This window comes from Syngnathoides biaculeatus, chromosome 8 (assembly GCF_019802595.1).
Source record: "Syngnathoides biaculeatus isolate LvHL_M chromosome 8, ASM1980259v1, whole genome shotgun sequence".
NCBI classification, from domain to species: domain Eukaryota; kingdom Metazoa; phylum Chordata; class Actinopteri; order Syngnathiformes; family Syngnathidae; genus Syngnathoides; species Syngnathoides biaculeatus.
Window position 1 is genome coordinate 8,904,892 of NC_084647.1, and position 15,915 is coordinate 8,920,806.

At 48.5% G+C, this 15,915-nt stretch overlaps 1 protein-coding gene across 11 annotated transcripts in view; it reads left to right on the top strand.

The window, feature by feature from the left end:
- pitpnm3 (PITPNM family member 3) overlaps positions 1-15,915 on the top strand; it is a 56,363-nt gene that overhangs the window by 20,429 nt on the left and 20,019 nt on the right. For 10 of the 11 annotated variants that reach the window (XM_061827828.1, XM_061827830.1, XM_061827822.1 and 7 more), the window contains 7 exons: positions 1,821-1,891; positions 1,992-2,215; positions 9,522-9,711; positions 10,431-10,547; positions 11,313-11,500; positions 13,533-13,696; positions 14,228-14,398. In XM_061827828.1, the coding sequence (XP_061683812.1) occupies positions 1,821-1,891; positions 1,992-2,215; positions 9,522-9,711; positions 10,431-10,547; positions 11,313-11,500; positions 13,533-13,696; positions 14,228-14,398 (1,125 nt within the window). Of the gene's footprint in view, positions 1-1,820; positions 1,892-1,991; positions 2,216-5,534; positions 5,739-9,521; positions 9,712-10,430; positions 10,548-11,312; positions 11,501-13,532; positions 13,697-14,227; positions 14,399-15,915 lie in introns of those variants that run through there. The other variant, XM_061827833.1, reaches the window with a different exon arrangement.

Genomic DNA, 15,915 nt, shown 5'->3' on the forward strand with positions numbered 1-15,915 from the left:
GGGATCCTCCCGCCCGCGGCGGCCCGTTTTCCCGACCATCTGCTCGGCTTCGCGTGATTAACGTGTCCGTGGCGTCGACAACGGGAAACGAGAACAAACGGGGAAAGGTGCGCGCGAGAAACGGCACGTTTTTGGAGGCCCTTCTCGACCCGTTTGTACCGAGAGGGATCCAAACGCGGGGGGGGGATCAATAATTCACCCCTCCTCAGTCCTCCCATCTCTGATTCCGCATTTAGCCCTAAAACCAGCTGCTTTGGCTCCTTGACTGGCAAAAAAAAAAGGGATGTTTTCCCATCACTGTGCCTCTTTTCTTCTTGTTGTTGTTTTTTTTTTTTAGCCGGGATCCTTCTTTCTTCGTGCGCAGATGACATCTTGTTTGTTTTGACACCTCGAGGACTCGAAAATTATGTATGTACATAGATATGTGGTCTTGGTGCCAATTTTAAAAAAAGACTCGTCGGTTGATGTGAGTTCAGCCGGCGTGGCAAAAACCCAAATTCAAATCTGTGGAAACTACAAGATTACGTCACGAGCAATAAACAATGAAAATGATTTTTAATGTAGAATTAAGAAGGGGTATTTGCCCTCTAACTATTATTTTCCCAAGTGTTTCACGAATCTCTCTAATATCGCAGTACCAGACACAGGTGTACTTCTCTCCCATCTTCTAATTTATGGCCTTGTGTGTGCGATGCAGGCCTTAAATTGATCACGTTGATTGCAAATTTTGCAGGAAATGTTGCGGCCACCTTTATTCAGTATTAAGACGAGTTGATATTTGTATCAGCCATACTGTACGTACTAAATATTGCAATTCTACAAAGTTACTCCCAGAAAAGTAACTAGTAACCATATTTGCATAATCAATACTGGAGCAGCTCTGTACTGACATTGTTGGACAATAGCGAATATTGCAGCAGAGGATCAATTTAATAACACGTGAAAACGTTGTCGTTATTGATTTATTATTGGATATCAATCGCAAGGGGTCTGGCTCTGTTGGATCCATTTGATGATGCAGCGTCGTGATCAAAAAGTGTATCTACGCGTCCGCATCTTCTTGCTATTGCGTATCGATAGCAAATCTTTGCGTGTCGCACACCACGGCGACGTGGGAATACGTCAACGCTTCGATCCATTTCTCACGCTAATGTGGACCGACGGCCGCGTTATTAGTTGGAGCCGTTCAACTCGTCTTAGTCCTCCAAGCGTGTAAAGACCTCCCGTCTCCAAATAGCCGGCCGGCAATGTTTTGCCTCCCGGGAATGCCGGAACTTTCTGCGTTCCCTCCCTCCCTCCCTCCCTCCCTCCTTTTTCTTTCTTTTTTTTTTTTTCACGAGAAAAGGAAAACCTCCTTCCATCGATTTTTCTTTCGCTCCGAGACCAAAATTAGTGCCACCGAGTTGCCGTCTCCCCTTGGGGGCGCCATGCTGGGAATGGAGAAGAGAAGAAAGAGAAATAAAGAAGCAAGAAGCGAGGGATGAGGAACGAGAGCTCAGCGCTGGAACCCCCCGTCTTCGTGCCTTGAGGTTCTCGGATCCCACCGACGCACGCCGTCGTCTTAGCCGCTTATCCTCACAAGGGTCGCGGCGAGTGCCGGAGCCCGTCCGTCCCAGCTGTCAACGGGCAGGTGGCGGGCCACACCCTGAACCGGTCGCCAGCCAATCGCAGGGCGCGTGGAGACAAGCGGCCGCACCCACAATCGCACCTTGGGGCAATTTAGATTGTCCAAGGCAACCTGTTAAATGCCTGTCTTCAAAGTATTTGCGTCTTCCGAGACTTGAGTTGAGTTTTTGAATTTGACCCTCACCCCCCGACAGAGGTCCTCTACCAGCTGGGCGATCCACGCTGCGCCCCCCGAGGCAGCACGGAAGGACCGGAGGACGGCGAGGTAGGACGCTCATCGCAGTCGGCGGTCATCCAGCTTTTCGGAGCGGGACGGAGGAGCGACGTCAACCTCGGTCCCGTCTCCGCTTTCCCTCTTTTTGTAGAACAGGAAATGCCGGACGCGCGTGCTGCTGCTGGTGGTACACGGGGGCAACATTTTGGACACGGCGGGGGGCGACCCGAGCGCCAAGGCGGGCGACGTGGCCACGCTGGCCTCGGTGCTGGACAAGGTGACGCGGGCCCACTTCCAGGCTGCCGCCGAGCACGTGACGATCAAGCTGGTGCCGTGCCCGGCCGTGTGCGCCGAGGCCTTCTCGCTGGTGTCCAAGTGAGCCTTTTCTTATTCTGCTCATTCCGCATGACTGCCGTTTTTCGTTTGATGAATTTTTTTTTCCTTTACCGGCACCCCAAATGTTATTTCCGCTCAGGTCTGCGACGGTTTGATCTCGCTCATGTATTTTGTGTATTTTTTTTCCAAGCCGGTTCCCTTTTTTTCCAGTGATTGATTTTCAATTTTGGCGGTTTTGAAGCCATTCGGCACCTCTTTGATCCGTTTGCTGGCCTTCTTTTCTTCAAGGATGTCATCTCGGGCCTCCTCATTAATTATACAGCGTCGGCTTTTACGGCCGGAGACCTCCTTTGTCGAATGTATGAGGATAAATAAAGCCTTCCGCTTATTGTATTTATTTATTTAAATTTTTTTTTTTTTTTTTTTTCCAGGCGCTAATGATGCCGTTTGACATTTGGACCGCGCGGTTCGACGTGTTTTGGTTGAACGCTTGCAGAAAGAAGCCGTTTGGCAGTGCCGAAGCCATCGAGGAGTTCTTTGGGCGCCGCGTCGGCGTGACGTACGTTCGGTTTCCCGCGTGTGAAACATTCAAAACTTGGTCCTTGGTCGGTGTTGAGAAGCGATGAATTATTTTGATTTTCTTTGCGTTTGCTGAACTTCTTTCAAGCATTCTTCAAGGTCTCAAGTCAGGCTTCCTCGTAAATGTTTCCAAGCCGACGCTAATGTTTGGAAGTGCACTTTCGAGACTGCAACAGAATTCCAAGCAAGGGTTCACGTTTTGTATAATTGGTACCAGCCCGAGGGTTTCAAGATTGGGTTTGGGTTTGGGTCTGGGTTACGGTCCTAAAAGATGCTTTTGAAATAACAAGGTTTAGGTCTCCTTTTCAGATTAAAGTTTCAAGATACAGCTACCATTTTGAAATGAGGTGTCAAGCAACGGCTACGTTTACAAAAGTCGGGTTTCGATCCCCGATTTGGGTTTTTCAATTGGGGTCTCAAACCGCGGTTAAGGTGTCGGAATAGCCTTTCAGGGTCCGGTTTAGGGTTTCAGTCAACGGTTTTGGCTTTCAAAGTAACGGTTTCATGTCAAGATGAGATACGAGGGTTAGGTGTTAGGGTTTCAACCCTTTGGTGTACGGCTTCAAGACAACTCAACCTCACCTCATTTTATTTATATCGCACTTAAAAAAAAAAACAAAATGGCAGCTGAAGCAAAATGCTGTTCATCCGAGATGGACAAAATAATAAAACAGGACAAAGTTAAAAACAGAAACTCTAAAGCTAGCTTAAGGTTTCAAGTTGCGACACTGTTCCGGCCACGTCAAAACTTCGAGAGGCGCCGTTTAGCAATCGGTCCAACTGACGACGGTGCAGGGTTCTGAAGGCGTTGCCCAGGTGTACGCGTCGGGCCTCGTGACGCAAAAGAACGAGGCGGGAACCCGACGCTGGTTCATTTCCACTTGCGGCGCTGACGAAAAATGGTTCCACGCTAACGTGTCGCTTTGGACGGGATTCCAAATGGCGTTCTGCAGGGCACCCCCTTAGAGACCCTCCCGAGTTTGTTGTGTCGTCGGGGACAGCCTGTGGCACTCCCGCCTGGCCCGCCATTATTGTTATTACGGTATTATGATGATTATGACAACAAATCCTCCTGCCCATGGAAAAAAAAAAACCCAAACACACACCGAGGAAAGGATGATGGAGTATTTTACAATATTCAAATTGGGGTCAGGATGGCCAGTCCTCTTTTAAACCTGGATTTGTTTTTCAGATCAGCTTTCGGGTTTTCAAATTAGGCAAAGGGCAAAGGGTTCGAAGATCTCGCTCGGATTCCAAGTTAGCTTGAGGTTTTCGAGATTGGGTTAGGGTTCGGATTTCCAGATTCCATCACGGGAGAGGGTCAGATCTGAAGTCACTGTTCGAGTTCTGGTCTGGGGGTTTCAAGAATTTAGAATTCCGAGCCCATTTTAGAAGATGCAAATTAATGTTACCTTCCGGAATTCGGGTGTAAAATTGGGACTTTGGGTTTGAAATTCAGATTTGACTTGAAGGGTTTCAAACCTTGCTTTGAATATCAGAATCGGTCGGGTTCCTCTTTACAAATATTCTTTCAAACAAAGACCACAATTTTCAGTTTGGATTTGAAATCTGGTTCAGGGTTTCAAGCTTGCTTCGGGTTTGAAAATCAGTTTTAAGGGTTTGGCTGTTCTGGTAGGGTTCCAAGGAAGTTTTCAATTTAGGCTTTCAAATAAGGGTTGAATTGTCAAATGTAAGCGTTAAGACGGCGTTTGGGTTTCAAGACAAGGTTTGGTTTGAAATGACGGTTTCAAGACAGGGTTCGGTTCTCCAAATTTGAGCCTTAAATTAGGGGTGCAAGTCAAAGCTGGGTCTTTCAAATTAGGGTTCGAGTTCCCAAGCAGGACGGTCGTTGCAAAGCCTGGTTCGGGTTTAGGATTGCGCTGCGCCCATTACGGCAACGCTACGTACTTTTCTTGGCCTGCGACTCTGCAAACTAAAAACCCTTCTCAGGTCCTCAGGGTCCACTTGCGCATTTGTGTCGGTTCCGTGCGACCCGAAAGAGAAAGCCCGACAGAGCCAGTTGAACTAAACTACCGTTAAGTCAATCAGTACTTCAAAAAAAAAAAATTAAATAAAATCGGTCCGAGCTTGAGCGGCAGTGCCAGAACGCTCACGAATCTTTGAATTTTTCTTTCTGGAGAGAACATTTTCAAAAGTCATTTTTTTTTTGTGCTCTACTTGAATAACTATTTTCTTTTCAAAGTATGGATATATTTTTTACAGTGCCATAAAGCAACGGTGATCAAGGTTATGTGCTTTTTTTTTTTTGAAATACGGTGAAACAAATTGGATGAATTGAGCAGAATTGGGTCAAGGCAAGTTGAGGTTTTTTTTATGATGAGCTCGTGTGCAAACGTTGACGTCAGCATGACAACGTTATCGCTTCTTTTTCAATGCCCTGTACCGGATCGTAACGATATTGACGCCGTAGATTCCTGAGTTGCGTCGAAATGGGTGCGCGGCCAATTAACGGCAAAAGGTTGCCACATTGATTTCCTTTCACGCCGCCTCGATGCCAAAGAAACACTCGGCCTTTTAAAAAGCCGAGTGGGAGGATGGCGAGAAGCGCCCCCCCCCCCACCGAGGAGGCATTAAAAGGCAAGCTCGGACTCTGAATATTCTGGCAGGTAGCGAGTAAACGACCTCAACTATTTACGGTTTTGCGCCGTTAATGAAGAGACGCCGAGAAGCGCCTCACCTTGTATTTCTGGATCTCGAGTGCAATTAAGGCAGAAGCTGACAGTCGCCACCGTTTTTCCCCCGTTTTATCTTTTAACAGCGTGTCCCGATTGATTGCTGGCGTGAGTTCCCGCGCTTAATGGAACCGCTTCATCGGAACCGCCGCGTCAGCGACGCCAAAGATGAGAATTGATAGTGTCGAAAAGAAAACAAGCTTGAGATCAAGACGTGAGACTTCAACAGTTGTGCGCTCCCCTTGCCCACCAGGGAGCAATATCATAAATGCATATGATTTAACGACTCGGTACGTTGTTCCATTTAATTATTTCTCACAAACGATAAAGAACATAAACCCTTTTATTATTATATCGTCTGTCAACATGTGTTGCTGCACCGACTGTTATTTCAGCGGTTCAAACTCCTGCAACATCTATGTCGGTTATGTTAGTCAGTCTACGGTATTTTGCATTGCGTGTTAGCGTTACGCTAGCAGACGCTCATAACTACAGTATGGACTTTGTTTCATGTTTGATCTTCAGCTGAGAGCCACGACAAACACTCTGAAGCAAGCGACGTGGATTGAATTGTTCACAATCTTCTGCGTAACAAAGATTTTCTTTTTTTTTTTTTTTTTCTTTTCGGCTTAAAGCAGGTAACGAGCGACGGCTCATTTCTCCCAAAATTCCCAAGTCGTGTCTGTGAGTCAAGGACCAGGATGCATTCGTCTTGCATTGCCTCGTTAGTTCTAGGAACGGTGAAAATGTTGTAGTTACAAGCGGCCGCCACACGATAAAAGATTGTAAACCGCAAACCGAGCAGCGGTAAAGTAAGCAACGACGCGTGTTTGGGTGTGTGCGCTAACGCGTCATGAACGCAGCCGAAAATAGCCGACAATATCCGGCGACATTCGAAACACGAGCGGTGCCGTATGCGTTGTAATTATCGCTGTATAACCCCTTTACAATCAGCTAAAAAAAAAAAAAAAGATAAAAATCAGCTATTGCTTTTATGACAGGGGTTCTCGAGGGATTAGTAAACAATATTTGAATCTGGTTTTGTGCAGAATTAGAAAATCGGCATTGTTTTAAATTCATATTTCAAGCTAGGATCTGAGTTCAAAATGTTGTTTGGGTTCAAAAATGAGGAATTTGCAATTCCTCGTGGCCCTCCTCTTCCGCCTCCTCCTCTCGTCGTCGTCGTCGTTGTTGGTGAGCAAAGAGACTGGAGGCACTTCATGTTGATTCTAATTAAAGCCATTCTTGTGACTCACCATTGACGCCGCAGCCCGAACTAAATCCCCAACGGAGGCCCGGCTACAATGCGTACAGGTATCATTTCCATATTTACTTCCGCTGATGCACACGTTTCCTCTTCAATATTTCAGTCCGATACTCGTAGCAGTTGTTTACATTCACATTGCATTTTCCAAAGTGTATGCGTGTTCAATACTTTGTTACGAGGTGCAAGTGTGCCCGGGTCATGTTTGGAAAACAAAATGTAACAAAAGCTCAGCGCAACCGCTGACAAAGCGGCCGCGGACAGTCAAAACGGCGTCTCCGGAGGTTTCGGATACAAACCGCTTGCCAGACGGTTGGCATCGCACAGCCCACGCGTGGGGAGGGGGGGGGGGGGGTACAACCCGGGCCGCTTCACAGATCCGCGTCCTTAAAAACTGCTCCAATATTCCGCATTTTCTCGTCGGGTATTAACAAGTGGAAGTTGGATCCGGCAGAGAGCGCCAAGCGCTCCTTCCTCCCACATTTCTTAGCCGGTGTGCTGTCAATCATTTTTGCAAGTGGATGTGCTCGTTCATAAAAAGCAGAAAGAACAACAACAACAACAACAAATGTTGTGCAGTTTAGCAGTCCAGCCAAAAGGACGCAGAAAGAACATTGCCGTCAATCAGACCGTCGTGTGATGTCCACCGTTTCCCAAGCTAATCACGCGTGCCGGGTTAAATGATCCCATTTCGGTAAATCGCTTTGGAAATGACGATCCACTGGACACACCCGCAACGTACGGTTAGTCGAGACGACTCTCCGGAATACCGAAAGGTTTCGCGCTCTCGTCGGTGAGCCTCGGTGACCCTCGTCGGCCCGGCGTGTCGCGCGCCGACTGCGCTTAATCGGGTTTTTGTGGGCCGGCCAGGCGGAAGGTGACACCTCAAGTCCCGCTTTTCCGGTGTGATGTAAACGTGGCGAATGTTGGGGTCACTGACCGAAGTCACCCGCTTCTTTTCCCTTCTTAAAGACGTCGGGCGTGTGCAGTAGCCGCCGATCACGTTGCGGCAGGGCGTGAGTGCCATTCTTGCTAACGCTCGGCAAACATGGCCGCCGTGTTCAGGAACAGCCAAGAAAGGCTTGGTTTCTCTTTTTTTTTTCATGATTTTTTCACTTTTAATCGCTCAAATTTGCAAAGGTTGTGAGCAAAGTTGTACTTTGTCATTTACTCGTTTTTTTTTTTTTTTTTCACTTTTAATCACTCAAATTTGCAAAGGTTGTGAGCAAAGTTGTACTTTGTCATTTACTGGGAGGCCTTTTTGATGCTCTTGATAATTTTGCCCCGTTTTGTGGCACCGGCTTTTTGGGAATGGCTCCGACTGGTTGCGTGCAAAAGTTGGTTTGGGGAAGGGCCGTAAAATGCATCAAGTTGCCCCAGGAAGGAAAAAGTTTTGCACACCGCTGAAGACGAGTGAGCGAGTGCGATGCAGATTTTCACGTCTCACTTTACTGAACGTATGAAGTTGCATTTGTGTTCTCGACACGCTTGTCTGCACTTTTTTTTTTTTTTTTTTTAAATCACCCGATTTATTGCAAATGTCGTCCAAATTCCGTCGGTTCGAGAACCGCCGACGGCTCTCTCGCCCGCTGACGCGTCGCAGCCTTGCTCGGCCTCCGCCGTGGCTTCCTGTAATTCCAGCCCCTGATGGATGGCGTTGACACGGCGTCGGCGCAAGGGGAGCGTGTCGGACGACGCCGTTTTTCCCCCTCGCGACGTCAATCCGACGCGCGCGTCCTTTAAAGTCAACTCTGCTCACGTATGCGGACGCTCACTCTTGCACGGAGCTTCGATTCTTTTTGACAGACGCGGCAAGCTTTTACCTTTGTGTCCGCGCTGCACAGAGAAATTCATCCACCCATCCATTTTATTTGCTGCTTATCCTCACGAGGGTCGCGGTGTCAACGGGTACACCCTGAACCGGTCGCCAGCCAATCGCAGGGCACGTCGAGACAAAGTCGCCCTCACAATCCCACCGACGGGGCAATTTAGAGTGTCAAATTAATGTCGCATGTTTTTGGGGTTGTGGGGTGTAAACTGCAGTGCCCACCCGGAGAAAAGCCACCCAGGCAAACGCCACACAGGCGGGGCCGGGACCGAACCCGGGTCCTCAGAACCGTGAGGCAAACGCTTTAGCGGCTGCTCCGCCGTGCCTCCAGAGAAATTCAAATGTGCATATTTTGGATTTGATTTATAAAAGGTTTGACCAGGACATTTCATGCTGGCATCTGCGCTGGATATTTATGTCATCCATCCATCTATTTTATGCGCCACTTATCCTCAGAGGGGTCGCGGGAGTTATGTCTCTGTCTGTCTGTCTGTCTGTCTGTCCATACGGTGGATCAGCTGGAAAGGGTTGGACTCACAGTTGTGAGGTCCCGGGTTCAATCCCGGCCCCGCCTGTGTGGAGTTTGCATGCGTGTGTGGGTTTTCTCCAGGTGGGCACTGCAGTTTACACCCCACAACCCCAAAAACATGCGACATTAATTTGACACTCCCTAATTGGCCCGTCGGTGTGATTGTGAGTGCGGCCGTTTGTCTCTGTGTGCCCTGCGACTGGCTGGCGACCAGTTCAGGGTGTGCCATGCCTCCTGCCCGTCGACAGCTGGGATTGGCTCCAGCACTCCCTTGTGAGGATAAGCGGCTAAGAAAATGGCTGGCTGGCTGGCTGGCTGGCTGGATGGATTTAGTTTAAAAAAACATCAATGTTGTCGTGGTCTCCAATGACAACCAACCCCCAAGAAAATCCCCGTTTGAAAATGCGGCCTCCCCCCGAAGACGTTTGGCGCCTCCCTTCTCGCCCCTGCAGCCTGAACCCGTACAGCTACGACGAGAGCTGCGTGTCCAGCAGCGTGGACCACCTGCCGCTGGCCGCCCTGCCGCTGCTCGCCATCGTGTCGCCGCGCTACCAGGACGCCGTCGCCACCGTCATCGCCCGCGCCAACAAAGTCTACCGACACTTCCTGCAGTCCGACGACGGCCGGGGCTTCTCGGGACAGGTGGGTCCGAGGGATGGGCGGCGGGGGGCGGTCCTGGTCCAGCTGCTTCTGCTTTTTTTCAGGGCTCGGCAACCTTTTTGAGGCTGAGGGCTACTCCGTGGGCTACGTGACCTGTTTGCGGCAAATTGCAAATATTTTTCTTTTCATTTGTTGTAGTACATTGACATTACAGGTATTTGCAAGTCAGAGTCATCATTTAAAGCGCAAATAATTGTAACCATTTGTGGGCCTTATAAGGTCCTCGCGGGCACCATGTTGGTGTCCCCTGGCTTTTTTGTCCTGTTTGTCGCAAATAGTGACACGCTGGCCCTGAAGTGCCCGACACGGCGACAAAACGTAAAAATATTAAGCGAGCTCTCAAGGTAGGCACCGGTCAGGGATAAGACAGATCGCCGATTGGACGAGACGGACGACTTATCTAATCTTTCTTTTCATTCATTCATTTTCATTTAATTTGATCTATAATTTCTATAAGTATTTTGGGAATATAAAATTGTAGCACTTTTAACCATGTCGTTGGCTTCTTTCAGTAGATTTGCTTGATTCCCAATTACTTTTACCTTTTTATATTGTATTTTGGGATGGCTTCTTCAGCCTTAGCACGTAAAGTTCATCGTAAGGCATTTTGAAGCAATGAAAGGACATAAATGGGGCGCCGCCTGCCTGCACACTTTTCAAAATGCGGCGGAGACTCAGGAAGGCGTGTCGTCTGTACGCAGGTTTGCCTGATGGGCGACTGCGTGGGCGGCGTGTTGTGCTTCGATGCGTTGTGCTTCAGCAACCAGCAAAGAGCTGCCAGCCCAAACAACACCAGCAACAGCACTGAGAGCCTGAAGGTGAGCGGAAAGACTACGCGCAGGGCCAGGGCGCTAAGACTTAGAATGCTATCATATGGAAAGATAACAACCTGAATATCCACACACACGACGGCAGATCCACAACGAGTCTTTGTCATGTCCGATAGATACTCACATGCTAACATTAGGAATGCTTATTATAGACTTTAGCATAGTACGCTAACATGGATTGATGCAGATTTTGCCTCTTGATCTATGGTCAAGTACGGTTTCAAACGTGCTCAACAATTTTTTTTTTTTTTATAGTTAAGAACATCATTTACACTTGGTTGCTATTAAACTGGTAAGATTCAAACATACTGTGCAAACAGCAAGTACGCTAGCATGTAGCAACCTGAGACCAAAAAGTGCTAATCGTGTCCCGTAGCCTGGTACAATTTTTAATGTGAACTGATTGAATCCTAACAGGGTAACGTTTTGGATGGTCACGAGCGGTAAAGTAGCAACTACAAAACATGATTAGGTAGAAGGAAAAGGATGCGATGTCGTGTCCTGTGGTCAAGCGCTAATTTATGCAATGCTTGCAAGGTAACATTTGGCATAAGAGACAGAGAAACAGCAACCTGGATACAAAAAAAAGAGAAATCCTGTCTTTTGGTCGGCTCCACATAAAACGACCGTTGATTGAATGTAAAAACTGCAACGCCGAAGCAGATTTGTGAAGGTTTTCCGACCTGGCTCTGAGGTCGAGAAATGACAAAATGGCAACGTGCTGAAAGCAATTCCATCCATGTCTCCTCCCAGGAAAACTCGGGCCTGCTCGGAGAGTCCAGTCCCGGTTTGAGCTCCAGCAAAAGGCTCAGTAAGAGCAACATCGACATCTCGGCCCCCGCCGAAGGCCGCTCCCAGGGGGCCCCGCCCCTCAGCCGCAAGCAGAGCGACTCGTACGACGGCGACGCGTCGTCCTCTGGCCAGCACGTCTTCTTCTCCAGGTGCGAGATCCTCGACAACCCACTGCACGAGGTTACGTTTGGTGGAATTATGTATCCCTAACCCTAATCATAAAGCTCAACCCCCACCAAGCTGGAACTCTTAACGCTAACCGCATCCATTTTAGACGCTAAAACACTGACCCTGATTCTACTGCTAACCCTAACCCATCCCATAACCTTTAACATCCCCTTGATCCCGACTCCTGACTCCCAACCCAAACCCTTCGACGTTAGTTCACAATTAAGGCCTAACCCCAAAGAAAAACCCTCACCCCTCCCTCACCCTAATTGCCAACCGTCTAATCCATCATGCCTGAGCGTAACCTTAAAGTGAACAACCAAAGCGTAATCCCACCTGAAATGAAGCTCTCTCCAGTAGACTTTATTTGTCACAGCATCGCCGCGCCACCACTCTGAGCGGAACATCTCCGCCCGACCTGGCTCCCTGCCATTTTCTTTCCCTCTTGACTTATCTCAAGTGGACCGGTTCTGAAGATGCGGAGGGCGTCGGGGTGGCCGCGACGACGGAGCCGTGGAGGATCCCGCGGCCCATTACCTTCAAGAGTTCTTGAAGGCGTGGCGGAGAGCCCGGAGCGTGTCTTCCGCTCCGGTGCAATTGCCCAGAAGGGAAAAAGTGCTAGTTTGTAGCTTGCTTGCGTGAGACCGGTCCGGTCCGGCCCAGTCCAGTCCAGTCCCGGAACTTTTTTGGGACAGACTTTTGTCTTCCTCTCAGTATTGCAAACGTTTGCTCCGTCATTCTCAATCTCTCAGCGTGTTTGGGCTTCGCGTTCCGACGTCCGAGTTGCGCTCTCAATATTTGCAGCCTGATTGGCTGGGAGGCACCGGTTTCCCCTCACCTTACCCTAACCCTACAACAAAATAAAATCATGGCATCCTGCGATTATATCATCTTTATGTTTAATTTGAGCAAGTCCGTTTTTGAGTTAATCAAGAAGAGACCAATATTATTTCTGCAGTGTCAAAAGTATATTTACAGTATGTAAAATGGATGTCTCGGCTTCATAGCGTTCGGGAACGACCGCACGAGGCACCAACGGCGGTTTCGCAGCCGCACCCGGAAGATGAAAGCGTCACAAATTCCCGACGTGAAGATGTCAGCAAAAAGTGGGCAATAGTCACTGCGGAAATGTTGGCTCGCCGGAAACTGTCAGCGCGGAACTTGAGCAAAGGCCCTCAAGCTGGATGCGGAGCGTGTGGAGTCGACCGCCTCGGAATACTAAAAGAAGCGCACCCCAGATGGTCGTCTTCATGGCTCCCCTGTGATCATTAGCCATGATCATAACGCATTTATGTACAATACAAACCAACTCGTTTGCACTCGCTCATTGACGTTTTCATCATTTCATTAAAAAAAGGTGTCAGTTTCAAAATAAAGGGTTTTTAGTTCGGGGTTCGAGGCCGTGTCGAAGCTTCAAATTAGAAGGATGCTTTTCAATTCGGGTTTCGAGCAGCTTGGGTGCAGGTTTCAAACGAGGGATCGGGTATCAATTTGGGGTTTCAAACTTGTCTTAGGATCCAAAGACACAAGGGAAAGCGCTTTGAATTAACTTTCACAACCTGGTTTACGCGTTCGTAGAAGATTGAAATTGGGGCTAAAGTTTCAAGTTGGCTTTTCAAGGCAGGTGACAAACAACGGTTAGGGAATCGGGATTCAATTCGGGTTCTAAAAGTGGACCAGGCTTTCAAGATTGAGTTTGGGTTTCGAGTTGGGGTTTCAAACAAGTGTAAAGGTGCGAAGCCTGGAGTAGGCGATTGAAATTATGGATTTTAGACAGTGTTGGACTTTCAGATGAATGTTTCAGACCTGGGTTGGGGTTTCAATCAAATGAATCTTTGAAGCCGGGCTTCGCCTTTTAAAATCGACTTCCAAATTGGTTGCGCTTTCAAAAGGAAAGCGGCCCATTTTTCAGGTCAAATTACGGAAGCGTCATTTAAGCCGCGTCGTTGAGCAGTCGAAGCGCTCCAAAGGCGGAATTGTCACGATGTCGGCTGTCGTTTGCTTTGCGTCCAGCCTGATGAAGGAGAGCTCGGAGGTGCGCAGGAGCAGTAACGGCAGCCCGAGTCTGCTGCTGAATCCCGGACGCTTCGACTTCGACGTGTCGGACTGCTTCCTGCTGGGCTGCCCCCTGGGTCTGGTTCTCGCCATGCGTCGGACCGTGCTGCCCGCCGTCCAGGGTGAGCTGCTACGCGTTGCGTACTCGCCTGTGTGCAGTACACAAGCGTTGGCCTCTCTCTTACCGATCATCGGGTTGCAAATTACGGCTGCAATTGTGCGTTGGCGTGCCAAACAAGGGATAGAGTTTCGAGTCGGGTTTTGTGTCTCACATTGGGGTTTCAAGCGAGGGTTCCGGGTACGGGGTTTCAAACTTGACTTTTAAGTGAAGGTTATGGTTTCAGGTTAGCTTTTGATACCTTTGTCGGGCTTTCGAACAAAGTTGAGTCAAGCCAAGGTTTTAATGTCATCCACGTTGTATTAAATCCCGCCTTTACAAAGTTGTAAATATCGGAATCTCAAAAGCGCACGAGGAACTTGTCGTTCCAGCCCGACGGAGAATACCTCCGCGTCCGCGGCATAAAGAACGCAGCACGTCTCCTTGGTTTCACGTTATGGCGCTCGTAGAAATGCGCCGCCTTTGTCATTGTCGGCGCCACGAGGACAAGAAAAAGCTGTCCGTAATCGTCACCTTCTGTCCGCCGTCCCCTCAGTGCATCAGCTGCATCCGGCCTGCTCTCAGATCTTCAACCTGTTCTTCCCGTCGGACCCTTCGGCCTCCAGGCTGGAGCCCCTGCTGCAGCCCCCCTTCCACAAGCTGCCCCCCTTCGCCGTGCCGCGCTATCAACGCCACCCGCTGGGCGACGGACGCTCTTTGGTCGTAGGTGAGTCGGGAGCAGCCGCGCGCCATGTGCGGCGCGCGGCTGCATGCGTCCGAGTGCGCGACTGTCATTATCGAGCGTCGTTTTGTGTATTTCTATTTTTCAAAAGTGGAATCATATATGGATAACTGTTAACAAGGAGTACCGCTGCATGCGTCTTACAATTTGTGTGGCTGCTTTTTCTCACGCGTATTATTTTTAATTGTCGTGCAAGTTGATGGTTATGATCGCAATGCTATGATCCAAACATTGCACGATGGACTTTGTGGAGTCATTTTCGGTCTTCTATTTTTTTGTTGTGTTTCTATTTTTGCAAGGCGTCAGTTATCACGGTCGAAGAACGGCTGCATCTTTTTTTTTTTTTTTTTGTAACTTTACCACGTTATTATTTCTATTACGCTTAGTGCGTAACTGGCAAAAGGCTTGCTTTCAAGTGTGTCTAATCGCAGCCAAGCGTGCATTACTTTTATCTTTTTCGATTGCGCGGATTCGTTCTCGTCTTTGCGGTGATTTATTTGATGCTTTGTGGCGAGAGGAGAAATTGCATCCATCATCGGACGCGCACAAGGTGACGCGCGTGGCCAATCGGCATCGTTCCTGTCCGGTGTTGGTTTTGTTGTGGCAATTCTCAGAGGAGCAGCAGCAGCAGTCAAGTGGCAGGAATATCCCTTCTTCACTCCAAAAAGCTGAAAAAAAAAAAAAAAAAACCCCAAAAACAAACCAAAAAAAAAAATTATCTCAACTGTAGTAATTACCTGGTAATGCACACCACGCGAGTCACAGTTAACCCATTCGAGGGCAGCGTCCCATTTTTGGGACATCATGATTTTCACGCATTCTATCCTTCAGTATATCCAAATATTTAAGTGTTTTGTTCTGATTCTGGTTGTTGGGACGATCTATTAAGAAAAGCCAAGGTAGCCTCTGGCGGGCAGCGTCCCGTTTTTGGGACGAGATTCGAAATGAGTAAAATCATTATATAACTTTTAACTATAAAGGAAAAAGAAGTTATGTCCTTGATTGTGGCCTGTTAGGAGACTTTGATCTCAATAAGGCAAAAAAAAAAAACAAAACCCTGCCCATGAATGGGTTAACATCAACATGAAACAATCACTTCGATATTTGTGTTAAAGGCAACTTAGTCCGGCATTGACACAGTCCAGTAAGTACCTGAACATAAGCAAGCAGACGTCTCGAAAGACTCTCGACTTGACGGACGGATCGATAGATTTGTGTCGATTGCGGTGCATGAAGGCGACTGCGTGTGCGTGCGCGGACCAAAATGCGGAAGTCCGCTAAGTGTCCGTTTGATATCGGCGCCATGCAAACGTACGCGCGGCGTTGCTGCCAAAAGAGCAAGAAAAGGTGACGAGATTATGCAACTGTTTAATTCGCAAAACTGTTTGGACGGATTGGACTTGGTGAGATGCACGTACATCATTCGTAAAGTGAAGTCAGCCGTGCAGCGCGTGACACCGGCTCACGGCGAACTTGAAAGTTCTCACTTGGAAATATTATTT